Below are 27,570 nucleotides of genomic sequence, written 5' to 3' on the forward strand. Positions count from 1 at the left end.
ATGATAAATCTTGACTAGAGGTGAGGAAATAGACACAATTTTGAGTCAGCTGTATTTACATCCTTTCAGCATGTGTTTTCCATTCACATTCATTCAAGTAGTCTTGAGTAGAGAGAATTTTAAGGGTGAATATTTATGGAAAACACATTTTAATGGTATATTTGGTTGTAAAATTTGTGATTCACACTATGTTGCTTAGCAGATGCCAACCCCTGCTAACTCCCCCTTTCATCCTGTATATTTTATATAAAATGTCTACTCTTTGTTATTTATTTCAGTGTATAAATATACAAAACTAGACACCTATCTGAAAACTCTACACAAGTTGGTGTCCTTTTGAATAGTTGTGAAATGAACAGCTTATTTAACTTCTGTGTATTAAACCCAAGGCAGTGAAATTCACAGAGCTGGTACCTGGCTTCACAAACAAAACATTCTCTTTTCTCCTGGGGAGAAAAGCAACAGTATTAGTCCCTTGGTTCAGGTAGAAGAACTAAAACACTCTCTCTCTGGGAGAAGAGAAAGAAAGCTGGTCCCCAGTTTGGGTAGGTCAAAATTTAAACAGTCTCCTTCCCTCTCCAGCAGGGTTCTGGATATTTTCCTGTCCTTCTCTTCTTTAAACCACATTTTCCCAGCTGATTGTGAAGAAAAATTGTGCTTCTCCTTACCAAGAACCAGGGGAGAGGGTGAAGGGAAAGCCCTCTAACAGACGCTAAATCATTGAATAGGCTGAGTGCCTCATACTGAGGAAGGCAGAATCCCAGATTGTTACTCGCTAAACTGAATCTAATTCTGGCACCATCACAAATGATTTCTTGCTCCCTGTCTGAAAAGCATTGTATTTTTCATTATTACAGATCTGCTAATTCAGTAACAGTGGCCATTGATGAGAAATCCTTGATTATAAGCAAAGAACGCAATAAACTGATTAAAATTATTCAAAATGACCCAGATGGTGTCTTGGATGATTCACTTGCCCACTCCATCATCACAGATGAGGACTATGCCAATATGAACAGAATATTGGATACAGAGGCCAAAATTAGAAAATTGTTAATTCAAATACAGAGCAAGGGGGAATTGGCCTGTCAGCAATTTCTGAACTGTTTAGAAATCATGTTTCCCGGCACAAATCAGGATTTGCAACATTCTCAATGGGGTAAGTTGTTGGGTTTTTTTTAATATATATATATATATAATTTTGTCTTTCAAGAGGAAAAAAAATGTAATAGTTGCAACACTGATCAAGGACTCATTTACAAATAGATACAGTACATGTTTAATGGGGAAATCTATGTTATTGCAAAGTTATGGGTGAGAATTCAGTGCATGAAAATGATAAAATTCAAACATATAATTCCCAGACAGTTATCTTGGCCTTCTTTACTTGTATGTGAAATGACATTTTATAGAACCTTTATGATAGACATTTAGCAACAGAACAGAAGGAGACACAAAAAGATCTTCAGGTGGCCAAAATTGGTGTAACTCCATTGACTTCAGTGGGCTTTGGATGAGGCCCTTTACATATAGCGATCTCCCTCAAACCTGTGAAATCATTCAAAATAGAAGAAACTTTTGAAATATGACACTGTATCTAAGTACAGGATCTGTGTATCCATTAAATAACGTATTGGTTTAACAATATCTACACTCACAGGAGGTCACCTGAGAACCCAACAGTTATGGCCATGGACAGAAGGCAATCTTCCCTTGCTTACATCCAGTGCCCTCTGTATGCCATTCTACAGCCACAGAATTTCCTCTTTGCTGCAGAATTATGATCCATAATCTGTACTTTTTCATTAAAAAAAAAAACATTTATAGCTTTTGTGCTTGCGGAGATAACCTTGAAAATGTGAAGTGCGAGCGAGTGTAACTGCTGTGGTGACATCTGCCTGAAACAACAGCTCTGAGAAGTGTGAACTTGCCCCTTGAATCTCAGTTGAGCCCCACAGACATCCTGATTCCAGAGCCATGGAATCTGGCATTTTTCCAAGGTGCCCCAGAATTTAGTATTTTTGTCATGGGGCTGGACCATACAAGAAGAATATACATGAATTTCATACAAGAAGAATATACTTCAAATGGTATTCAAACAAGAGTTCAGAGGTCAGAATGCTACTGAGTCCATTGCATTCTTTATCCAAAGCATCACAGTGCTGTGTACCACTGTGTTAGATAAGTAGGTCTTCTATTATAAAATAGAAACTGTGTACAGTAACTCCTCACTTAACATTATGTTATCTCTACGTTATGTCCCCCTTTCCTCCCCTGCCTCCTGAATGCTGCAAACCAGCTGATTGCCGGGGGAAGGAGGCAGGTAGAGCAGGGGGAAGCCGCTGATCTGTGGGGTCCACCGGTCGGCAGGTGGTGTGTGTGTGTGTGTGGGGGGGCCTAGGGGAGCTGATGGGGGGCTTCCAGCCATGGACAAAGCAGGCGGCCAAACGACGTTATTGCAGAACTTTAAACGAGCATGTTCTGTAAAGGAGCAGGGACGTAACATCGAAACAACGTTAAGCAAGAGGACGTTAAGTGAGGAGTTACTGTAATGAAATGCAGAGGCAGTTGCAGTGTACTAAATAAAACAAACACACAAAACCAGGAAGTGATTGAAGAGAATTACTCATTCAATAACTCATTTCTCCTTTTGTTTTCTTGCTGGAAGGATTAAATCAGGAACCTCAGACTCTGCAATCCCCAGAGCAGGGGGAGAAAGGTGGTTTTAATCCACAGCTGGAATTAGACAGTCAACAAGCCAGAGAGCCAGAGGAGACAGACCTTTTGAAAGGTAATTTCCTCTTATCACCCTTCCTTCTGTAGTGGGAGTGAACACCTTTAGAAGAGCTTGGCACTGCCAGGTGTGAATGGTGCTTGTGAGAGTGAAGAATTTTCATGGTATTCTGCAGATAAAATTGCTGAGATTCAAACCGAGACGCCATGGAAAATGGTAGGTGACTTGGAGGCACAAATACAGGGGCTTCTCTGTATAAGCTTTGGCCAGTATTGCTCAGTGGGGTGTTTTGAGCCACAGCCTGTTAGTTGATCCCTGTTCTTCCTGGCCATTGAAGGCCAGTAGGAAGCCAATGAGTGCAGTGGCAGCTGCTGCCCAAAATAACTGGTGGAGTCCTAGCCACTAGACATCTCCTCCTGCCTCCACCTACCCCATACCTACTCTCCCCTCCCACCTTCCCCTCCCCACAATCGGGGCAACCAGCTTTTTCAAGTGAAAATATAGGACATCTGTACAGGGAGGAAGGGAGACAGTTGTTGGGAAGAAAAGAAATTCCCTGCTGCTAGAACCCTTCCCTGTATCGAAAAATTCTGGCAGCAGGGAAAGGCTTTGGCAGAGATGGAAGCAGTGGAGTAAAGGCTCGGCCTTTCCCTGCTGCCTCCCTGCATACCAGAGACTTTCCTAAGTGCAGTGAAAGGCTCTGGCATGGGGAGCAGCTGAAGCCTTTCCCTGCTGCTGCCCCTTGTAGTAGAAGGAGAGAGCCTGGGACATGAGGCCTGGTATGAGGCCTTAGGCCTAAACTAAAGTAGTACTCAGGCCCTGCCTAGTGAGGGGTATGCACACCTCTCTGACATAGTTAGTTACCACCCCCCTGAGGTGGTTTGTTACCACCCATTACCTTGTACATGTTGGTTCGATCAAACATCTCTATCCATCATACTGTCATCCTGACCTTATCTTTAAGGGGGATCTTGTTATCTTTGGGAGTGTGTTTGTACCATACTTGGAATTGGGGTGTTCTGGTAACACTCTTCTGGAATGTGATTGCGTGAGTGTCCTGTGCCTAGCACTTCTTAGGAATGTGTGTGTTTTTGCAGTGCCAGTCCTTTTCTTGCGAAGTTCTGTGAACTTGAAAGTAGGTGTGTTTTTGTTACAGGGCCTGACTTTTGCTCATAGTTTGACTCTTGCTAATTTGCTTTATATCAGCAGGGCCTGAGTACTACTTTAGTTTAGGCCTCAAGCCTCATACCTGGCCTCATGTCCCAGGCTCTCTCCTTCTACGACACTGGGGACAGACTTTAAGTTTGCAGTTTTCTGAGCTGTATGAGGATTATGGTAGGGTTAAAGTGGCTCTCTGGTTGGAGGAAAAGAGGTTGTGCAGTGTTCATCTTTAAAGTTCTTTGCTTTTCAAGTTTTGTGTTAGATGTGTTTTCTGTAGATCATCCTGTGAGCATATCTGATCTCAGCCCTTGCCTCCTCGGGCGGCAGGTCCACACACTCCACATGTGCTGCACTGAAAGGGCTAGATGCCATCAGCCCCTCCTCCCCATCCCAACTCCTGCTGCTCTCTTCACTGTGCTTCTGGAGAAAAGGGGGGAAAGAAATGAATGTGAAACAAAGTATTTATTTGTCTAAAGAAATAAAGGAGAGGGCTCTAATGGGTAGGTCTTAGTCCCATATGCCCCTCCTTGCCAGTTACCATTGTATTTTTCCATTCAGTAGGGTTACCATACGTCCGGTTTTTCCCGGACATGTCCGGCTTTTCGGCAATCAAACCCCCGTCCGGGGGGAATTGCCAAAAAGCCGGACATGTCTGGGAAAAATACCGGCCGGGCACTTCCTCTCCCGCGGCTGCTCTGCTCCTCCCCTGACTCAGACTTCGACTCTGTTTAAGAGCCAAGCTGCCCGAGCCAGCGCTACCGGCTTCGGGCAGCCCCCGTGCCTCCGGACCCTGCGCCGCCGGCCGGGCACTTCTCCTCCCCGGCTCCAGCTGCTCTGCTCCGGCGGCGCAGGGTCCGGAGGCAAGGGGGCTGCCCGAAGCCGGTAGCGCTGGCTCGGGCAGCTTGGCTCTTAAATAGAGCCGAAGTCTGAGTCCGGGGAGGAGGAGAGCAGCTGGAGCCGGGGAGGAGAAGTGCCCGGCCGGGGGCGCAGGGTCCGGAGGCATAGGGGCTGCCCGAAGCCCGAGCGCTACCGGCTTCCTGGTTTGCCGGGCAGCCTCCAGACCCTGCGCCCCCGGCTGGGTGCTTCCCCTCCCGGGCTCCAGCTGCGCTGGGGAAGCGCCGGCCGGGGGCGCAGGGTCTGGAGGCTGCCCGGCAAACCGTAAAGCCGGTAGCGCTTGGGCAGCCCTTTTCGCGTGGCTGGGAGGGAGGAGGGGGAGTTAGGGCGGGGACTTTGGGGAAGGGGCGGGGAAAGGGCGGAGTTGGGGCGGGGCCGGGGCTGGGAAAGGGGCGGGGCCAGGGCCCGTGGAGTGTCCTCTTTTTTTATTTTTTTAAATATGGTAACCCTACATTAAGTTATTACTCAAAGTTTACAACATGAACTGCAACATAACAAAAGTTTCTGTTTGGGAATCCCTGTCTTCAGAAAGCTGTTCAGATCATCTTTTCATTTTGTTTTCCAGGGAAGGGGAAAGCTTTTCAAGAACTCCTTCGTAAGCTAGAACTACAGGAGCATCTGAGCAGGAAGCTCAGGCTGAGTGATGTCCTTGAAATCAGCCAGGAAAGTCTAAAGAATGGAACTCCAGAGACATTTGGAGATTTACCTTGGCATTTCCTGAGGAAACTGGTGGCTCTGAATATGATGGCCAGAAACACAAGCCTTGTGCACAGGGCAGCTGATGATGAAGGAGGCAGTGAGGAGAAACAGAGGTTAGATGATATTTTGAATTTTAGTGACACTGACACCAGAGTTTCCCTGCACCCCCTCGATGTTCTCTGTGCCGTTCTGCTTTGCTCAGACAGTTTCCTACAGCAGGAGATCCTGTCCAAAATGTCCATGTGCCAGTTTGCCCTCCCTCTGCTGCTACCTGCCCTCAACACTCCCAAGTGCACTCTAATGCTGTGGGCCATGAGGGACATTGTGAGGAAGTGGAGGCCGCACTCCCTGGCAGAGAGCAGAGGGTTCATGGAGGAGAGCCTGGTGCTCACGTCACTGCCAACCATTTCCTTTGTGCGGCTGGGGAGCTGCAGCTTCTCCAAGTCCAAACTCCTCAATGAGGTTCTCAGCCCCTCCCAGCAGCACCATGATTTCTTCATCCATCGGGACATGGAGTCTGGGAACGTCCCTCGGGAAATCGCAGATGGGCTGGTCGAGATTTCCTGGTATTTCCCTAGTGGGACGGAGAATTCAGATCTTTTCCCAGAGCCCGTTGCGGTTGCAAACCTGCGTGGAGACATTGAGTCCCACTGGCCACAGTTCAGCTTTTTAACAGAGATCTCCTCAGCAGTGTTCATAGTTACTGAGAGCATCAGTGAGAGAGAATACGCACGGTTATCTCTGCAGGGATCAGCCACTAAATACTACTTCATGGTTAATAATCAGGCTGTGACATCCAACGGAACACTGGGATTCCTGAAAAAGTTGGCCCCAGCGCTGAAACTGAACAACTCATGTGTGCTGCAGAAAGGAAGTGCCACAAATCAGGCGGCATATATAAAAGTTCTGCAGTCTGCTATAGCAGCTATAATGAAGTCTTCTCCCAAGAGAGTGAGTATAGAAACCATGGCTGAGACAGCGCGTCAGTTAGGCATCCAGGTAGATGAGGATAATAAGAAATGTCAGCATGCCAGTGAATATGCCAAGGAAATCACCATACACATAAAAGATGTGGCAAAGTACAAGAAGGAAAAGCTGAGACTCCAAGGGGAGACATGGAAAAACTTGGCTGAAGTGGAAAAGGAGCTGTGCCGAATGAGAAATCAAGGGGACATCCCTCTGGAGAAATACAAGTCTCAACTGAAAGAGAAATTATTAGAGTTACGTGTTCAGCAGAATAAACATGACCTGACTGATAGTTTGAGTAAATTTATTACTGGACTAGGCCTACTGCCTCCCGAGGAGAAACATTACTTCCTGAAATGGATGAAGTTTGACCTGGATCACATTGCTCGGGAGAATCTTTCTAAACTACGGGGTCAATATAAAGAGAAATGCAAAAACTCAAAAGATGACCCCAAAATGTTTCCAGAATATGATAAACTAATCTCTGCCAGTTCCTTAGGGGTGGAGCATTTCATGCGTGAGCTGGGGCAGTTCCATGAGGCTGAATGCTCCATAGTTCAAGAAGGTAAAATAGCAGAAAGCCAAAGACAATTCATCCATCTCCCAGGCATAGCAGCTGACCTGATGCTGGAAGGGTTTCCCATGGAGCTGATCGATGGAGATGTATCCAACATCCCACTGCAGTGGGTGACAGATGTTCTGACTGAGCTCCATGCCAAGCTGGGGGGAAGGTCCAGAATGGTGGTTCTAACGGTGCTGGGAGTGCAGAGCACTGGGAAATCCACCCTCCTCAACACCATGTTCGGCCTGCAGTTTGCAGTGAGCAGTGGCCGATGTACGCGAGGAGCCTTCATGTCCCTCATTAAAGTGGCAGAGAACTTTCAGCAGGAGCTGGGCTGTGATTTCATCCTGGTGATAGACACAGAAGGCCTGAAAGCCCCGGAACTGGCCAAGCTGGAGGACAGTTATGAACATGACAATGAGCTGGCCACCCTGGTGATTGGACTGAGTGACATAACCATCGTTAACATGGCCATGGAGAACGCCACCGAAATGAAGGATATTCTGCAAATTGTGGTCCATGCATTCCTCAGAATGGAAGAAATAGGTCAAAGAGCCAACTGCCAGTTTGTGCATCAGAATGTCAGTGATGTGTCTGCGCATGAACAAAACATGAGGGACAGGAAACACCTCCTGGAGCAGCTGGATGAAATGACCAAAGCTGCAGCAAACATGGAAAAGAAAGGCAGGGAGCTGAAATTTTCTGATATTATGGACTATGATCTGGAAAAACACAACTGGTACATTCCTGCTCTGTGGCATGGAGTCCCTCCCATGGCTCCCGTGAATATGGGATACAGTGAAAAGGTTTATGAATTAAAGAAATATTTGTTTGAATTTCTGAAAGGCTGTTCACAAAACAGATCCCCCAAGAACATCCCCCAATTTCTTGAATGGGTGAGGAGCCTGTGGAATGCTGTAAAACATGAGAACTTCATTTTCAGCTTTAGAAACAGTCTCGTCGCTGAAGCCTATAACCAGCTGTCTATGAAGTATGCAGAGTGGGAATGGGGTTTCCGCAAGATGATGCACCTCTGGGTATCTGAAAAGGAAACTTTCATCCAAAATCAGCCACCAGATAAGCTAGACACAAGTGTTTTAACCAAACTAAAGAATGAGGCACAGGACAAACTGAGACAAGAAACAAAGAAGATTTTGGATCATTTAAAACAATATTTTGAAAGTGGAGCAGCAAATCTGCACCTGATAGAAAAGTACAAAGAAGATTTTAGGAGAAGTGCAAATGGTCTGAGGAATGAACTGGAGAGATATTCATTCAGCAAGTTGAAAGAAGTGTTTGAAATTAGAAAAGGCCGACATAAAACAGATGCTATTCTGTCAGAGTACAAGAGAAAAATTGAAGAGAAAGTTGACAGGCTTCTGAACCATTGCAGGAAAAGCAAATGCAAGCTAAATAATGATGAACAGGAGAAAGCATTTGAAACCATGTGGACAGAAACATTGAGAGAATTATCACTCAGTCCTCTACTGAAACGCAATGTAGATGAAGAAATGGAGTTCCATCTGAGAAAAGACCTAGAGAATAAGGGGAGTGCAGTATGGCAGGAGTTACAGGATGCCAAAAGCTTGCCTACTTATACAACACAAAATTTCAAAATGAAAAAGGAATACTTAAAGTTCAAAATATCAGTGTCAGCTGTGAAAGAATACTTTACACAGGAATGCTGGCATAAAACAGAGGCTCTGGCTAAATCCTTAATAGATGAGTGCAATAGTTACACTGAAAAAAAGGTAAATGGCAAAGCAGATTATGATGAAACTTATTGCAGAGAGTTGTTGCGGATGATTAACGAGCAGCTTCAGCAGGCAAATGTTGAAAATCTTCACATCAGCACTTGCTTTGAAGTTGACCTGAAGCTTCACATTTTGGGGGATGCCGCTCGGGCATTTCAGAAGATGCATGAAGAATTCATTAAAGAAAATGATCCTGAGCAACGTCTGGGGAAACTGAAACCTCAGTATCTCTCCACGTTCAAAGCTCTGTATTTAGAGAAGGATGAATGTCAAGACAGGGCCTGGAATTTCTGTGATCAGTGTCTCAGACCTGCCCTGGTGGACTATGTGAACAAGAGACTTGGGACAGAAATCGTGGATGACATTCGCAGAAGTGAACAGTCTGCTGATTACAGCACCCGGAGCTTTTTCCAATTCTTTGTTCTGAAGAAGCTTTTGGAAGAAAATGAATTTGAAAGTTATTTGCAATACACAAGGAATTATGTAGATTTTATCAAAATCCAGATACAGAAACACGTATTAACATTCTATAGAGAGAAGGCAAGTCTGGGAGATTTGGAGAAAAGGATTCTCTCCCCAATAATTGATAAACTCAGAGATGTTCTGAAAAACTCCAAAGATTTGAAGACTAAGACAGTCTCTGCCTTTTTAGACAACTTTTGTGAAAAGCTGCAGCAGGATCTAGTCATTCCCAGGGACAGCTTAGAAGTGATACTGTTTAAAAACACAGCACGTGCAGACCAATTTTCAGCTTTTATAGAACAGTTTATTCCTGATCTGGAAAAACAAGTTTTATCCACTTTTGAAAACCTGGAAATTGAGTCAAAACTCTCAAAACTTGCAGTGAAGCCCCAGGATGCAATCTTCAAGCGAGTGTTTGTCTGTGGGAAGCAGTGTCCCTTCTGTAAAGTCCCCTGTGATGCAGGAGCCCCTGTTCATGAGGAGCATTTTGCCGGAGTGCATCGACCTGAAGGATTAGGGAAATACCGGTGGCATAAAACAAGGAGACTTGTCTCTGATATATGCTCCTCTTCTGTGGCTTCCAACAACACATTCAGCTGTACAGAGACAAAAGGGGAGTTTCATCCCCATAAAGATTATCGGAAATATTTTCCGGACTGGCGCATCCAGCCAGATCCCAGCCTCACGGCTTCCGATTACTGGAAGTTTGTTTTCAAGGAATTCAATCACCAGTTTGCTAAGGAGTTTGATGCTCTCCCTGCCGATCTCCCTGAGGACTGGGGTAAAATAACCAAAGAGCAGGCACTGGAGAGCCTAAAGGAAGCCTTTACAGTGAAGTAAAAAAACAGGCTGAGAAACTCTGTTGTGAGCGGAAAGTTACAGCAGTGAATTTTCTTTAAATGTGGCATGTGAAAAATCCCATATCTTCTAAATATGAAATGTTGTTTCTCTTTTAATATAGGACACAGGTTGCAGCTTCCAAACAGATAAAGAAGCAATGCTTTTTCACATTTCACATCACATAGAATTTATGGAAAATTCAAGATGAGGGAAAGACCCATATGTGGAGTTTTCTTAAGGACCAAATGACCCAAATCCCAAATTTGTCCTCACCACTGCATTTTACTGGTGCAGTGATACCGCGTAGTGCCCTGCAAACCCCCAAAGAGCCCCCTGAATATCAGCCATCCACTTCTGCTACTTAAAGCCTCAATAACCTGCACTTTGCGGCTAATCTGACACCAAACCGCCTGGCCCTGATGCTCACCTTCCCCAGGGAAATACATGGGATGGAAAAAGTACTTCAGAGACACCAATGAGGGAGGTTTGCAGCCTAACGTCATGGGGAAGGCAGGGATGCAGGCAGCAAACCCAACAGACCCTGAGGATTCAAAGGGAATCCCCATAAACCCATCCCATCCCTTAGAATGGTCTTTCCATCTGCCCTGCGCACCCCTCTCACCGACGGCAGTAAGGCTGAGGCGCCATGGTGCTATTAGCTACTCCCCCTGCGATTGCCGGCCACCCTCTGCATGGGGGTGCTGTGGGGTGCAGCCGGGGGGGGCAGTTAGTGCTGCTAAGATATCTGTGCCCCCAGGTGCAATGTCACATACTGCCCTTTGGATTTATGTTGTGTATAAATCATCAAGAATTTCCAAAGAAAATTAAACAGGAGAAATGGTTTACGGGAGAGAGACGAGGTTTGGAGAGAGGAGCATCCTGAATACAAATTATTTTCCGATTGATTTTCTATGAATAAATGTTGCACCAGTTAGCTGCCATAGATGAAGGTTAAAGCCGATCTGTGTATATTTTTATTCTCCTTTTTGAGGATAACATGGAGAAAAGACATGTTTAAACGTGCATTGTTAAAAAAATCAACATGTAGGGTGCCCACAAGATGTATAGCGCAGCCCCCACTTTTCTGTCTAGCCCACCTCAGTCCCACCACGGGGAAGAGGCTGCCCCTGTGGATCTGGACTGATCTTTGCTGGCTACTGATGAGAGACATTTTCTCCATTTACACTGGGGGGATGGGCCAGAAAGGGAAGTGGTGGATGCTGCCCCGTCCAAGAGATAAAAACAGCCTAGAAATGTCACTTTTTGGCCAGGCATGCAGCGCCCTTACACTCCGCTTGGTGCCATTTCTCTGTCTGTCTCTCTGTCTGTAATGGGATAATTTTTCAGTGCCTCATCTGATCAATTCCAAAATTCCAGGCAGTGCTCTGGGCACCAATGGCCTGAACCCTTTTGATTTTAGGGGAAATCAGTAAACCAGAAAGGGGAAAATGGGGGACACATGAAGTTCCTGGCATCCATTTAGCACAGCTACATCTTCAAGCACATCTGCAGTTGTCTGTAGATCAAACAACTAGCTGATGGCTGGATTAATGCCTTCTAGCATAACAACACTGCCAGCTCAGCTCTGCCCATCCTCCCAGTGGAGTTTAAAATGTTGACCACCTGAATGACCAATCTCCCAGAAAAAACATAATATGGAGGAGGGATGGAAAGGGAATGGGGATGTATAGATGGGAGAATAGGGACATGCACACAGCCCATGACATGGGGCGGGGAGAATGCGGGACCCTGGTGTGAAGGGCTCACATAACTCCTGGTGGCAGATGGGACACTGGCAGACCAGCTCAGACTAGCGCCATAGGCCCGTTCACTTGTGTGTGACTATCTAAAGGAGTTAAATGTATTAGTAGATATTCAGCCAATTCACTTGTGTGTCAATAGAGATCAAAGGAGATGTTAATTGTATTGTTTTTGCCTAACTATATCTTGTTGTTTACTATTATATTACATTTACATTATGCATGCCTGGTAATTAAATAGACCTAGATCAAAGTGTGTGTTCATCTAAGAGTGTATTCAGATGTTAGAACTTCATGAAACTAATGGAATGTTACTTGTATTGTTTTCATTTATCTATTCTTATTATAATGTAAAGGCGGGCAGTTATATTATGTCTAAGCTTGTAATTAAATAACTCATTGAATGCAAATGAAGAGTGCTAAATTCAAAGCAATTGGCCATTGGGTGAGTAAGAACACTTCTCTGATTGTTGTGTGGAGAAGAAGCTATAAGTACTGATTCAAAGGAAGATCCTTTATCTCTGGACTGTTTGGATTCTAACAGGGTGGAATAACTAACCGAGAAGACGGAGATCCCCAGAGTTATTCAGGGTGGCCCTGAACTGGCAGATTACTACATCTCTGTTATCCTTTTGGGTTTACAAACTTTGACTCACCTGTTAATGTATTTTACCTGCTTTAACCTCTCAGTAACTCTCATTTCTTTTCTCAGCTAATAAACCTATAGTTAGTTAACTATAGAATTGGCTACCAGTGTTGTCCTTGGGGTAAGATCCAGAGTACCAATCGATGAGGGGGAAGTGACTGGTGTCTTGGGACTGGGAGCAACCTGATATGATGTGATTTTTGGTTTATGTGACTATTATCACTAAGTCCAGTTTGTCTGCATGGTAAGATGGGCTGGAGAACTTAAGTGGACTGTCTGTGACTCCCTGGTAAGACTGGAACAGTGATCCAGGAGTTCACATTTGTTACTGGTTGGTGAAATCTAATTACAGACTACACCACCGGCTTGGGGTGGCTGTCCTGTTTTCTGACAGTCTGACCTGAGATTGGCACTCACAGTTGTGAGCCACTCCAGACAGCATGAAATTGGGGGAACCTGGTTTGGGGGAAGGGGACACATAGAGCCCCCAGCATGGGGGGGGAGTTGGGAATGGGGGGCAGACAGAGCTCCTGGCCTGAGGGAGAAGGGGGGCCCTGGTATAGAGGGAGGGAGTAATGGGGGGCACACACAACTCCTCATGGGGGGAAGACTAGGGAACCCTGGCATGGAGGGAGTGAGGGGATATGAGGGGGAAATAAGGGAATGGGAGCACATTCAGAGCCACTGCTATGGGGTGAGAATTGGGGACCCAGGCATTGGGAGAGTGAGGAATAGGGGACACAACACCCCTGCTATGGGAGGAATGGGAGGCACATGGAGCCCTTGAAATTGAGGGGCATGGGATGGTGGCGCACAGGAAATTTGTGGGTGGGAATTGAGGGATGTGAGAATCCTCTAGTGTGTGCAATAAGTTCACCCGCCAGCAGCAACGTAGTGTGTGAGCCCTTTAAGACACGTACACTAAACCCAGAATATAAAGTTAGCAACATCAGCCTTATCCACAGGCCTGAGCTGGGGTGACTGAATGGCAGAATGTCCTCAGCTGCGCAGCGTGACCGTTGAAGAATGAGACAAATGAAGGAGGTGGTGGGGCAGGCTCATGTGAGCCAGAGACAGAGCTTTCCTGGAGCCATCCAACGCTGAGGAATGAACTCCCCCCGGATCTAAAATGCCCATAGGATCTAAAATCCAGCAGCAACCTCACCAGCTTTTGTTTGAACTGCAGGATGGATTGTTGTTGTCACTAATACAAGCACCCAGCCCAGCAGACATTAAAAATCCACATTAATGTTAAACTTGCTCACCCAAAATCTTACAGCCTTAGCTTTTTCCCTCAATTTCAAGCTACTACTGCTTCTCTGGCTGTGCCCGGGTCTCCTTTGCTCCTTCTCTGTGTCCTTCTGTCTGTGCTGCTCCCCACTCACCCACAGCCCCACCACTCAGTGCCCCAAGCCCTGCGTTTGCTAGCTCAGTCTCCCGGGAACCCCTTGGATCACATGGCTCAGCTTTTTTATTTTTTACTTTTTAATTTACTGAACATTTCAGAAAAGTTGGTTTTGGTTTGATCCAAATTGATTAAAAAAAAAAAAAAAAAGTCAGACTTGCCAGTGAACAGAAAAATCTGTTCTTCAGGTGCTTGCACATGCCGAACCCATGTTAGGTGTGTGCGCTGCATGGACAGTCACGGGAGATATTTTTCCCTCAGTGGTATCCATCGTGCCAGTTCTAGCCCCTCATGAGCTGGTACAAGGGGCCTGGCTGGCCCCAAACCCTCTCAGTTCCTTCTTACCACCTATGACAATCACTAAAACAGCTTTTCTTTTTTCAGCAAGGTGATTTTCAGTGGTTCTCACTGTTTTTCCTCCATCCCTCTCTTCTTTTTTCCAAGAGTTCTTGTCTTCAGTTTACTTTGTAAGTACTTGTGTAAATAGTTAGTTGGATTCTCACGTTTGTTTAGGGAGCGTCCTCCACTTCTGGAGCCAGACGTGCCCTGGTCTCTAGGCTCCAAACCCTGTGCCCGGGGGCGGCTCTAGCTTTTTTGCCGCCCCAAGCACAGCAGTCAGGCAGCCTTCGGCAGCGCGCCTGCGGGAGGTCCCCAGTCTCGCGGATTCAGTGGCACGCCTGCAGGAGGTCCGCTGTTAACGTGGATTCGGCGGCATGTCTGCGGGAGGTCCGCCGGTCCCGCGGCTTCGGCGTACCCACCGCAGACATGCTGCCCAAGGCGGCCTGACGGCTGCCCTTGCAGGGACTGGCAGGGCGCCCCCCGTGGCTTGCCGCCCCAGGCACGCGCTTGGAGCACTGGTGCCTCAAGCCGCCACTGCCTGTGCCTATCAGCTGTTTCGCTCCCAGTGTGTGTGGCTCCTGCAGCTCCCAGCCAGGCTCCCGCCTCCCACATTGCAGGCAGGTGAGTCTTTTTAATGGTCAGGGCAGAGGGAACTGGGGCGGGGGGACAAGTAGGGGAACAGGCAGCTTCTCGGCTGGCCGCAGAGGGTGAATGGGGAGCATTTCTTGAGGACCAAGCTAGCCATTCTCAGCCTGACCTGGTGTCTCCCCCAGGACCTCTGCCCTCCTCCAGCCAGGAGGAACTGACTGCAGACCCCCTTAGTGCTGGGCCGGGGGGACAAAGGACGTGGCTCCTTTAAGAAGCTCTTCTTGCATCTGATGACTAAATTTGGGCTGGGCCTGGTGCCGCGCCCCCACCCCGCGCTCCAGCCAGCCGGGTGAATCCAATGGCAAGCGGGGCTTCACTGCAGTCCTGGCCTCCGGTGCAGACGAGCAGCCTCCCCCTGCCACCTCCCCCAGCCCGGACCCGGACGGCTCCTGCCTGGCCACCTCCCACGAGGGCTCTGGGACCTCCCAACCCCAATCCCATTCCCCACGGTTCCAAACCAGGTCCCAGTTTGGATCGGGACCTGGCTGGGGCTCCCCCAACCCTTCTCTTGTGTGTGTGTGGGGGGGAGGGAGGGATGGGAGTTCACTACACACCACAGGTACTTCTAGCTGCATCCTCCCTGCCCTATGCCAACCTGCTTTTACCCAACCTCTATGGTAAAGGTCGCAGCCATACATGGACCTTATGCTTTAGCTCATCACCATCTATCTAGGTGAAAGGTCCCAAACATTTGTATGCGAACTTCGCCTTAGCTCACCATACAGGATGTGGCCTGCAGGTCTCTTGTGTTACAGCCAAAATATACTCTAATATAAACCTATAAACCTATTATAATAAAACAAATAATCAAACCCATAAGAAAATAAGAAACTTATATGAAAAGATATATAGGCAAGCAAGCAGGCGAGCCTTAGATTTATCTCATGTACCTTTTATGTATATCAGTTCATTGCCAGGACACTTCTGTGGGTCACTGATGTACCTGTGGTCAAAACTTCCCCTTAAACTCTATTTTCAGCTCCCCAAATACTTGGGGCTTTCCGTTGGACCTTTTATCTGTTCAAAGTTCCTAGGCCTCAAGCCTGATGCTAACTTGCTGAAGCTAATGTCTTACAGCATACAGGCCTGTAGGTTTCTTGCATTACTGCTGAATATAATGCAAAACAGTGAATATAATGCAGTACATATAATAAAGGCAAGCCAGCTCACTGGGTGACAAATGGCAAGGTTTCGGAGAAGAAAGGGGGCCTTATCCAGCAGTGCAAAAGAGAAAACCCATCACTCCATTTTATTTTTTCTGATTTGACTCAGAAAGAGCCCAGTTGAGAACACCCCCCTACAAACCTTTTAGTATAAGCCACCAAACTGCCATGAGATATTTTATCATTTGGCTATCAATGATACAGGAAGGGCTGTGGGTGACTAGATAGAAGGTTCAATAGAAACAGGAGCCTATCAGTGTACTAGGGGGTGTTGAAATGCCCCTGAGTTGTGTATGGGGTGTTCATCTGGGCACATCCTTTATTGTAGGTACAACCCTGGCAGGGGTTGTCGAGGATGCTTGCTTGAAGGAAACAGCACTGGAAAATCAGGAGGCTGAATTGCTGTTCTAGTATGTGTGAAGGGGCCCTGTTCTATTTGGGGGGCTGGCATTTAAAGGAGACTTCAATATTTTTGACCCATACAAGTCCTAAAAGACTTTCCTTCCAGCCGTAGGGGCATTATCTCCAGGATGTTTTGAATAAAGTTCTACATACAAAAAATCATCTAGCTCCCTAATTTATACTCAGCTGTTTTTCTTTCTCCTGACTCCTAAATTTGGCTGGACAATATCTTTAGCAGTGCGGCCATCCCTTGTGATTATGTTTACACAATATTTGGAGGCTGTATTAAAGCCTCAACTCCTGGAGGCATTTGAAGATATTAGACTCTAAAACTTCCATTAAAAAAAAAAATGTTTCTAGCCCTCATGGTTCCAAAGAAACCGGAGTGTAGTCTAAATGTTGGGGGGGAGGGGGGCGGAACAACCACCCAGAAGGCAAATAAAAAACCAAAACATTTACTCTTCATATAAAATCTCAAGGTTTTTCTACCTCCGCCCCCCCCCCCAAGAATCTAATGATTCTGGGGGCCTGGTTCATGTTTTGTGAATGTTTGGAGTTGACAACACTATATTAGCAAAAAACGGCCTTTCTGTCCTCCCCATAGAAGCAGGTGGGATATAGTCGTAGGGAAAAGAATACGTGTCCATAACAGCTGCAAAGTCGTCTGGGATCCTTACAGGTACAAAATATGCAAACCAAATAGTTGGGAACTCTTGTTATCAAAATGGGCAGCAGCTAAGGGATAGATCAGTGTTACCAATGGGTTCATTTTCTTATCATAAGGCACTTTGCAGCATAGTTTCAAATAGTTCCAGAGATAAGATAGTCAGTGGGAATAAAGCGCTTACTTAAAGTTAAGCACATGCTTAAAGACTTAACTGGATAGGGATGAATGTAAACACTTACTTAAGTGCTTTAATGAACTGGGACCTCCACCTGTATGAGTAGAGCCCTACCAAATTCAGGGCATTTTACCATAGAACATGAAATCTGGTCTCCCCCATGAAATCTGGCTACTGTAGGAGAGTTGCGGTGTTGCCATCCTTTTTTCTATGCTGCCTGCAGAGCTGGGCAGCTGGAGAGCAGCAGCTCCTGGTCAGGCACCTAGCCCAGAAGGCAGTACCACCGCCAGCAGCAGTGGAGAAGGAAGGGTGGCAGGGTATGGTATTGCCACCCTTCCTTCTCCACTGCCGCTGGCATCAACACGGTCTTCAGAGCTGGGTTCTTGGCCAATAGCCACCACTCTCCAGCCACCCATCCCTGAAGTCAGTGCTGAAGTAAAGGTGGCAATACCGTGACCCTCCTACAATAGCTTTGCTCCCTGACCCTCTCTTGGGTCAGGACCCCCGTGGTTACAACACTGGAAAATTTAAAATATCTGAAACCGTGACATTCAAAATGCTATGACTGTGAAATTTACCAAAATGGACTGTGAGTTTCGTAGGGCCCTAGGTATGAGATATATTCTGGAGGCTTAGTACAGGGAGTGGTGCTGGAACTGGTAATATCTCTCAGTAGAGAAGAAAGGTTTTCAGTGGGACCATTCTGTGGTTACAACCAGATTTTCTAAAGTGTTCAGTGACCACCATTGGAAGCAGATTTTCAGTACTGCTCAGCTCGCAGTTGTGGTCACTGTTCGTTCAGAGCGCTGCCAGATGTTGTTTGGCTGCGTGCGTGCGTGCCCCTGTGTGTGTACGTCTCAGCTTCTGCAGGTAACCGAGACAACACCCCACGATCGAAGAAATCGACAACCACGGATTAGCTGAGCAACGAAGGCACCCGAGCCCCGGTTTATTGTAGTGAAGCACAATGAGAAGCGTCCTATATCTTACAAGACCCTTCAAATTTGAGCACTCCGATACAATGGAACAGCTGGCTTAATCACTGGACGGACCTGCCAGCATCCCCTGGGCCGAACAAGTTGCTTTATTGTAATCATTATTTATACCCTACTACCAATAGGGCTTGTACTGCCCCCCGACGCGTTGCCCTCTGATGTGGTCATGTACCACCCTCTGATATCACCTAAGCCTACCCATCTCCATGTATGGGGTGGTATAACCAAAACATCTCTATTCATCATGTCACGACACCTAGGAGGTCAGAAAGTTCTGGGTCTCTCTCTGGTGTCAGGATGTTCTAGCGCTTGATGTCCCAGGTGCTCCTAGTGCTAAATACAGGAGCCTATGATTCCATCCTAGCGGTGTTTGCTTTGCAGCCTCAGCTCCTTTCCTGCCAGTGGCTGTACTTTTCCACACACACGCACAGTCTGACCGAGAGGCTGGCGGAGTTACGCTGCACCTGTGAGCAGTGCTTGCTTCTAGCCGCAACTCTTGCTCAGGCTGCAGGCCTCATACTGGGCCTCTTGTTTCAGGCTCTCTTCCTATTACACCAGTTAGGATCCTCATGAAGGCGCCAGATCTGCCCCAGTGCTCAGCATCCAGCAGTTACCATTGAGATCAATGATTCTGGACTCTGAATTTAAGTCCCTGACTGGCAGTTGAGCACTTTGGAAAATTGGACCTCTTGCTGAACCGCTGAACTAGTAGCTGGTGGGTGGATGCAGAACTGTTTGGAAAATCTGACCTTTAGTGTCTTTTGATGCAAGACAAACAAATCTGGTGATTCACAGAAATCAAGATAATGACACAGGGAAGTCACTCCTCCATCTTACTCCCATTTATTTATTCAAAATAAAGTCTCCATCTTTACATTCACTGAGAAAAAAAACCTTCCTATCAGCCTCCTAAAAGCCTTTTTCACCTCCTTGTTCCTCATGCTGTAGATCAGGGGGTTCAGCATGGGGATCAACAGGGTATAAAACACAGAGATGATTTTGTCCTGGTCCATGGAGTACTTTGAACTGGGCCGTAAATACATAAAAATGACCGTTCCGTAGAAGACCGTGACAGTCGTCAGGTGGGAGGTGCAGGTGGAGAAGGCTTTGCGCCTGCCCTCCGTGGAGTTGATCCTTAGAATAGCAACCACAATGTACACATAGGAGATGACAATGGTCAAGAGATTAGATGTTACAATTACAGTAGAAAAGGTGAAGTGAACAGTGTCTGTGATGTGGGTGTCAGAGCATGCCAGTTTCAGGATGGGGGGCACATCACAGAAGAAATGGTTGATGACGTTTGATCCACAGAAGGACAAACGGAATATAAATATAGTCTGAACTGTTGCATTTACCCAGCTGGCTAGGTACGACCCCAGCACCAGCAGCACGCAGAACCGCTTGGACATGATGACGGTGTACAGCAATGGGCTGCAGATGGCTGTGAAGCGATCATACGCCATGACACCCAACAGGCAGCACTCACAGGACACAGCAATGCAGAAGAAGTAAAACTGCAGAGCGCACCCAGCGAATGTAATTGCTTTGCTCTCCACTGCAAAGGCCATCAGTGTCTGGGGAGCGATGACGGTGGAGTATCCCACATCTAAGAGGGCCAGGTTACTGAGGAAAAAGTACATGGGGGTGTGAAGCCGGGACTCAATCCTGATTAAAGTGACCATCCCGAGATTCCCCACCAGGATGAGCAGGTAGATGAACAGAAACACCACAAAGAGCATGACTCTCAGGTGCTGGTTGTCCGTGAATCCCAACAAGATGAACTCCGTCACAGTGGTGTGATTCCCCTTCAACATTTATCCCAGATGTGCTGTTCCCCACAAGGGAGAAAGTGAGCATTACATGGAAAGAAGAGACAAATAAAGGCTGAGTATCAATTCCTTGGGGTCATTCTGATCATATACCATGTGGTTCTCTGGTGAGATCTAACAGAGGTTTAAGACTCCATTATGGGTTTTGAACTAACAGCCATGGGCCTCTTAGCACAGGCGGTAGGAAAAAGAAAGAACTTTCTCCCAGCAGAGAGCTGGCCGGCCACGAAATGTCTGTACCTTTGTGGTTCCAGGATTAGATTCCTGAGTCATCTCAGGACCCATATGTAAATCTGTGGTAGAGATCCTCCTCAAATTGAGGGATGGCCAATGAATGATCGGGCGGTAGAGGCTTATATTCTACTAGACAGCAAAAAGAACGAGGAGTACTTGTGGCACCTTAGAGAATAACAAATTTATTTCAGCTAAGATGCCACAAGTACTCCTTGTTCTTTTTGCTGATACAGAGTAACATGGCTACCCCTCTGAAACCATTCTACTAGATCGGGGTCGGCAACCTTTCAGAAGTGGTGTGCTGAGTCTTCATTTATTCACTCTAATTTAAGGTTTTGTGTGCCAGTAATACATTTTAACGTTTTTAGAAGGTCTCTTTCTAGAAGTCTATAATATAGAACTAAACTATTGTTGTATGTAAAGTAAATGTGGTTTTTAAAATGTTTAAGAAGCTTCATTTAAAATTAAATTAAAATGCAGAGCCCCCCAGACCAGTGGCCAGGACCTGGGCAGTGTGAGTGCCACTGAAAATCAGCTCGCGTGCCGCCTTCGGCACACGTGCCATAGGTTGCCTACCTCTGTACTAGAGAGAAGTCCCATACTCAGTGCTGACTGCCAAGAGCTCACCCAGTGCTGTATCATTACAATATAATGCATTATGACTAGATTCACATACAGTTACCCAGGTTGATTAATTCCACCCCTGGCCAGTGGTACTCTGTGCACAGCAAGCTAAGGTGAGGATATAGGACATAGGTGCTTGTCCACTTCCTTTTATGGGGCCAGGCTAGTAGTTTCATACGATAAGGTACGTGGCAGGCAGGCAGAATTGTAGGAAAGGGATTCGTATTCACCATACTGAGTTGCCAGAGTTACACGATGAGCTTCTAGAGTATGTGTACCAGTAGCCTGGCCCCTTGTTTGTACTTCAGAGCTTCTGATGTCACACACAATTAACTCCCTCCTAAAATTTTACCCTATTTCTCCTGTTCCGCTCCTTATACCGGGGGCCCGACCTATCAGGCTATAGAATCATTCTCACACTCTTTTTGGCCAATTGTCCGTTTAAGTATTTGTACGCAGTGGGACAGCTTCATTCGAAGAGACTGGAGGAGCCCTGATCAGAATACCCCATAGCCCAGTGGTTGGGGCACTCTCTGGAGAGATGAGAGACCAACGTTTAAATGTTTTCTCCCCACAAAGCTGGGGGGAGGGATTGAATTTGGGTCTCCCACACTCTGGATGACTGCTCTTACCACCAGAATAAAAGTTAGCAGGTTGGTGATGCCAGCATGAGCACCAACACTTCCTTCCCTTGCATTTCTCAAAAGAAGCAGCTTAGGTGCCGGTCTACAGGACCGTCCTCCTGGCCATCGATCACCAGCAGTCGGGACTCAGGTGCTGAACTCCTGAGGGACAGCGCTTAGGGCATTCTCCCATTGGCGAGCTCCCCACTCAGCATGCTGGCTTTTGTGGACCCCATTCCTAGTCAGCTTTCTCTCCGCCCCTCATGGCATAGGGAGCCCAGGGTCCTAACTCAGGTTTTGTGAATCCTGGAAATTTTCTAGGGACTAAAAGTTAGGCAGTATAACACTGAGCATTCCAACGCCTAAGTCCCTTGGTGAATCTGGCCTTACACATTTTCTTTATTGGTTTAAATTAGAGCTCATTAGAAAAGGAAATTTCCATTCCATGGTTAAATCCAAATTTTGAAATTCCAGATAAGAATGAAATGTTGACATTTCAAACTTTTCACAGGAATGGAAATTCCGAACAAGAATTTCAGTTCAGAAACATTGAAAAGATATTTTTTCAGTAATTTTAAAACAATAATGTAATGTAATATATTTAATATAATATAGACGATTAAATTAAAGTTTTAATATAATATAAAAGTAAATATGAAATAAAACAATACGATAGACTCAAAATGAAACATTTTTACCTTATCAGAGCAAAACATTTGGACATTATCAAAACAAAATGAGAAAGTAAGACATATTTTGGTTAGACATCTTCCCATCCAAAATTTAATCAAAATCAACGCATTCCTGCAAAGTGTTATTTTTTGTCAAATTTGCATTTTCTGACAGAATTGCTCCATCAAAATTGTTTTGACCATCTCTAGTTTTGGTGTTTCTAAAGATTGTTTTTCAGGATGTATATCGACTGGGAAGGAGTTAGACTGATGGCTTTTGAAAGTGCATCTCCTACGTCATGCACCAGAACATGCACTGCCTGTGACAATGGGAGGTTTCCCTAAAACACTGCTCCTCTCTTCAGCAGTCTGCCTGTGTGACTAGTCCCACACCTAGAGAATATAAATCTAGGAACTAGACCAGGTGGAGTGGGAGTTTGCTGATTCAGCTGTGGATAAAGAACGATGAGCCAGATGCTCAGCTAGCATGAATGGGAATTGACTTCAGTGGATCTACATTAACTGACACCAGCTGAGGATCTAGTGTTCTTAGAATATCTACCTCCAGAACAGTCCATCACCTGCACCTCATCACTGTACAAAATTAATGAAACAATCCACATCCTTGATCTCCCCCAGACACATGTGGCAAATATGCTGACTGGACACATTTCTTTACAATCAAAATACATTTTCAAAAAAATAGAAATAAAAGTTTTAATACTCTGAGATGCCCTCTATTTTGCAATATGTTATTCTTACCTAAGTAATCGCTTCCCTTTCTCAGAATGCGAGCGGCATGGGCATCATTTCCCTTGTCACTGTGCTTATCCTGCAACAGAAAAAAACAATATAAATGTGCTGTTCAGATAATCAGGAATCTGATTTCAGTGAGTCTGATCTCCACGTGAATTAGCTCTAAATGACAATTGTATCCACATGTCGGAACCAAAGGAGAAAATTTATACCATCTCCTTTGGAGCTTAAACGACAAACCTACAAGAGGGAGATGTCTGATGTTCTTGATCCCAAAGGGGATTGTTTTTGGAGGTCGGAGGGGTTGTTTATATTTGTTTTGGTGGCATATTGGGACAGAATCCTTGGAGTGCTGCCGAATATGAACATGAGGCCAGGCACAGGTGGGATTATTAGAACATCTTTCATGTCCCCTGGGAATAACTGCACATAATTGTGTTGCCTACAAAACCTGTGCAAACTCCCTGGTGATTCTTTTATCTCTTTTTTCAAAGTGAACCAGCTATTTTTCTCAGGCAGGAAACCTGAACAATCCCTCCAGTGCCTTGCACACTAGCCTGATACTCCGGAGACATGGTCATTTCCTTTCTCCATCATAGTCTTTCTGTGTGATGTAGGGCAAACCATTTAGTCTTTCTGTTCCTGCAGATTGGGGAAATTAACGCTTCCCTACCTCACAAGGATGTTGTGAGGATAAATATATTAAAGCTTCTGAGATACTCTGGTGATGGGGCCATATAAATAGAGCCGAGTCAATAACTGATTTTTCACTCGTACACCTTGCAGGCTTCCAGTTCTCAACTTGAGAGAGAGACAAGGTGGGTGAGGTAATAGCTTTTATTGGACCAACTTCTGTTGGTGAGAGAGAGACCAGCTTTTGAGCGTACATCGAGCTCTTTCTCAGGCCCTGGAAGGAACCAAACCCCTTTCCCACCACCCCCGGGAGGCAATGTAAATATTTATTTAAAAAAAAAACACAGTACTACCTGGATCTTACCATTATTAGCCTCCAGTCCTTCCTCGGAACTGGAAATGTTGTCTGAGCTGGTCAGGTATCGCCAGCTTCCCCAGGGCAATAACTATTCGCTTTGGCACTGGCATGGCTTTCCTAAATCGAAGCTTGTGGCACTCGAGGGTTGGGGTGATCTCATCACACATTCTGAAGTTCTGAAGCCATCGTTCGTCATCCCAGTTTTCCAAAATCATGCAATCTCACGACACCATGCTGGTTCTCCTGGACCAGAAGTGGCGGTCCATCCATGGCCATACCTTGGCAATACTGGCAGTCACCATATCTGTTCCATGGTGCCAGAGCAGATTGTTAGTCACCCATCATGGTCAGCCATCTTTGTCATGTCAGAAAGTTCTGTCCAGATTCCACCCAGCATCTTGCCAATTGCCCTGCCCACCTCATGAACACTCGTCCCTCAAGAAGGAGTGTTAGGAGTGCGAGTGCCAATGTAGGATACTGGCTTGTATTTTCACCTGAGATAGTATTTTAAGTTTTGTTTGCCTGTTTGATTTTTTGATAGATAGATATATATATACACAGATTCTTACTAATATGTGTGAATAAAGGGACCCTTACTAAGGACAAAGACAGACATCATGTATGCTGCTTTTGCCTAAGTCAGATGGGTTTGTTAGTATAATGGGAACAGATAAGAGCAGTAAAAGTGTTACTGGGCATGGTGGGAGTGTAATATATGAGCACACACTTGAAGACTGCCTCAAGTCCTATCTCAAGGCAAGGTCAAACAACCAGTCGGAGGGGCAAAGGGTGATTGGGGGGAATGTAAAACACTAAAAGGCCAGAGAAATGCCTGCCCCTGACTGTAGCACAACCTCACTCCTTATCCCTCCCATGGGGCACAAAAGGGGTGGGATGAAGACCCCCAGACCCATGACCCTCCGAAACGGAGCGTGATCATAAGTTGTAAGGGGTGGGACGGTGGGCGTGCATTGCAGGTATAATTATACCTACTGAGGAGGTGGGGAACAGGACACTGGGAAACAAGGTTCTGTGACCTCAGAGTTATGGGACATGTTTGCTGGAAACTAAACCCAATAAACATTGCATTATCTGCACTTTGGGCTTCTGGTCAGCTTTCTGTCTGCATAACGAGAACCGGGGGCGTGAGAGGGTGAAGAGAAAACCTGCTAACAAGGAGCAGGAGCAGAACCACCATCCTTCCATGTCTTCCACCCAGTGTGGCCAGAGGGAGAGATGAGCGGGTACTGCCATGGGCAAATGTGTAAAAGGGATGGGCCGTGGCAACTGCACTCAGAAAGGCAGTTCCTAGAGTGTCTCCTGTGAGGCACAGAACCCTGGGATACTGCCTCTGAAGTGGTAGCGCTGCTCTGGCAGAACAAAAGTGGCAGTGTGGATGCAGGTATGTGGTCTACACAGGGTTTTACCTCTCTCCAGCACAGTATATGTGGACACTACACGCAGGTCTGAGGAATATGCAGGAGCATGTACACAGTCAACTATCCAAGTATGCATGCAAGTGTAGACGTAGCCAAAGGAGGGATATTCCAAAAGCACAAAGGTTAGATAATCACTCAGCTCCCAATGAGCATCTGTGGGAACTAGTTTCAGAGTAGTAGCCGTGTTAGTCTGTATCCGCAAAAAGAACAGGAGTACTTGTGGCACCTTAGAGACTAACAAATTTATTAGAGCATAAGCTTTCGTGGGCTACAACCCACTTCTTCGGAAGTGTTAGATTCCTAGAACTAGGAATCTAACAGCCCTTTTGTGCCTTTGAGCCTCAGTAGCACCTAAATGTTGGACTTATACGTCTCAAATGGCAATTAGTTACCTAACGTGCCTTTGTGGGTGTAGCTGAAACGTCTTAAAATTCTCTGACCCAAAATTCTGTGAACATCATCTTTGAACACATCTGGGGAGAGAACGTATGGCCGTCCATTGTATCCAGCAATGACATCATGGCATCTCGTATGCTCCCTTGTGGCTGTAAAGCCCAATTTGCAAGGAGCAAGATTTTAATGGATGTCACTTAGAAATAAGCAGGCTCCCGATGAAGACTTGGCATGATGCTTGACCGTTTTTTCAATCAGTTTTTCTTGTGTGTCTTTCTCAAACGGTTTGATAGTTGTTGTCCTTTCAGGTCTCTCCTTGGCTGTGTCTTCAAACTTATCTATATTTATGTTGCATGAGTTGAGATTCTGTTTTAGGTTGTCTTTGAAGCATTTGTGTTGACCACCTTGCTTGTGCTTTCCAAGTTCCCTAATCCTGCAAACACATGTGCATGTGCTTAATTTTACTCATGCAAGTAGTCCAATTGACGTCAAAGGGATTACTCACATGCGTAAATTGAAGCACTCACATAAGAATGCTCAGGACTGGGATCTATGGTACTGAACTAATATGCCCTGGAGTCTATGGAAAGACTCCATTGAGTCCAATGGTCAATGCTCAGGCCCTTAATGAATGACAAGGGGGCTGGTATAGTTTTTTCAGATTGATTTTAGTGAGAAGGGGCAGATATTTTTTTATACACAGCTGTTCTCCGGGAGAAGGTGCCCCTGTACAAACTATCTCGGCTAATTTCTTAACTCCAGTTAAACTACAAATATGTTTACTTATTCATTACTCTGGCAGAGCAAGTGTTAATATTGACATTATATCTGTGTAATGAGTCATATGTTGTTTTCCTAACTATTCCCAATACATTTTCTTCCCTAATTAGATAATGACAGAATTGCTCAAAAAACAATGTTTTAATGAGGCCCACAGCAGCTTATTATAATCCATAATAATGGATGCTTTCTACAAAGTTCTCCTAACTTTGGGGAATTATGTCAACATGAACATTACTGGCATAACCAGTGCTGGACAATAGCATTTACTCTCTGTCCCTTTTTTTCCCCTTTCAATATCTTCACTTTCAGGCCAAATTCATCTCTGGCATCATTCTTTTATGCCAGGGCTACATTTGGCCCATTTGTCCAAAGTCATGACAGATTAAACCAGATCACTGTGGGCGTGAGTCTATGATCCTTGCTCACATTGACTGGTACTTACTCATACCAGTAGCCTCAATGAAATCAAGTACTACTCAGTGCAAGTAAAGCAAGATAGGCTTAGGCTCCAAATAAACTAAGAAGAATTTTAATGCACACAAGACAGACAAGAAGGGGCTTTATCTGATACATAGCAATATGTTAGGGCATCTCGAAACTATAGGCTCGATTCTGATGTCCTTACACTGAATAGCCTCTTACTCTGAGATTGGTCTCACTGACTTCCGCAGGACTACCTGCTGAAAAAGTGTGGATAAGGGTATCAAAATCTGCCATTAAAAAGGCAAAAAACGATGTTAGGGAAATAACCAGAATCTCCGATTTAATCTGGAAAAAACAGTGCAATCCTCAGAGTGTTTTACGTCAATGCAACATTAATATAAATCAGTGTTGAAACTGATGGTTAAGTGAAACACAATTGGCCAGATTCTCAGCTAGTGTAAATCAGCATCACTCCACTGATGTTAATGGGCCAGAAACCCCAGCTAATGTAACTTGATGGAGTGCCACTTAA

The 27,570-nt window shown here is 45.7% G+C and overlaps 2 protein-coding genes and 1 pseudogene across 2 annotated transcripts; 1 reads left to right on the plus strand and 2 right to left on the minus strand.

The window, feature by feature from the left end:
* Positions 1–27,570, minus strand: part of LOC135877972 (up-regulator of cell proliferation-like) — a 778,396-nt pseudogene that overhangs the window by 21,486 nt on the left and 729,340 nt on the right.
* Positions 2,941–10,072, plus strand: LOC135877094 (up-regulator of cell proliferation-like). The gene is made up of 2 exons (XM_065402444.1): positions 2,941–2,950; positions 5,355–10,072. The coding sequence occupies exons 1-2, from the start codon at positions 2,941–2,943 to the stop codon at positions 10,070–10,072; spliced, it is 4,728 nt and encodes a 1,575-aa protein (XP_065258516.1).
* On the minus strand, positions 12,821–20,086 carry LOC135877096 (olfactory receptor 5AR1-like). The gene is made up of 2 exons (XM_065402447.1): positions 19,179–20,086; positions 12,821–12,878 (listed from the first exon to the last, which is right to left on the minus strand). Exons 1-2 carry the CDS (start codon positions 20,084–20,086, stop codon positions 12,821–12,823), a joined length of 966 nt encoding a protein of 321 aa, XP_065258519.1.

Source organism: Emys orbicularis, chromosome 4 (assembly GCF_028017835.1).
Source record: "Emys orbicularis isolate rEmyOrb1 chromosome 4, rEmyOrb1.hap1, whole genome shotgun sequence".
NCBI lineage: Eukaryota > Metazoa > Chordata > Testudines > Emydidae > Emys > Emys orbicularis.

Excerpts from the sequence above, each read along its gene's own strand:
- LOC135877096 (XM_065402447.1), bottom strand. The coding sequence starts at position 20,086 with ATGTTGAAGGGGAATCACACCACTGTGACGGAGTTCATCTTGTTGGGA. Across the intron at positions 12,879-19,178 it reads GTGAAAAAGGCTTTTAGGAG|GTCAGACTGTCAGAAAACAG; the intron begins GCTGATAGGAAG and ends TGCCAATCTCAG.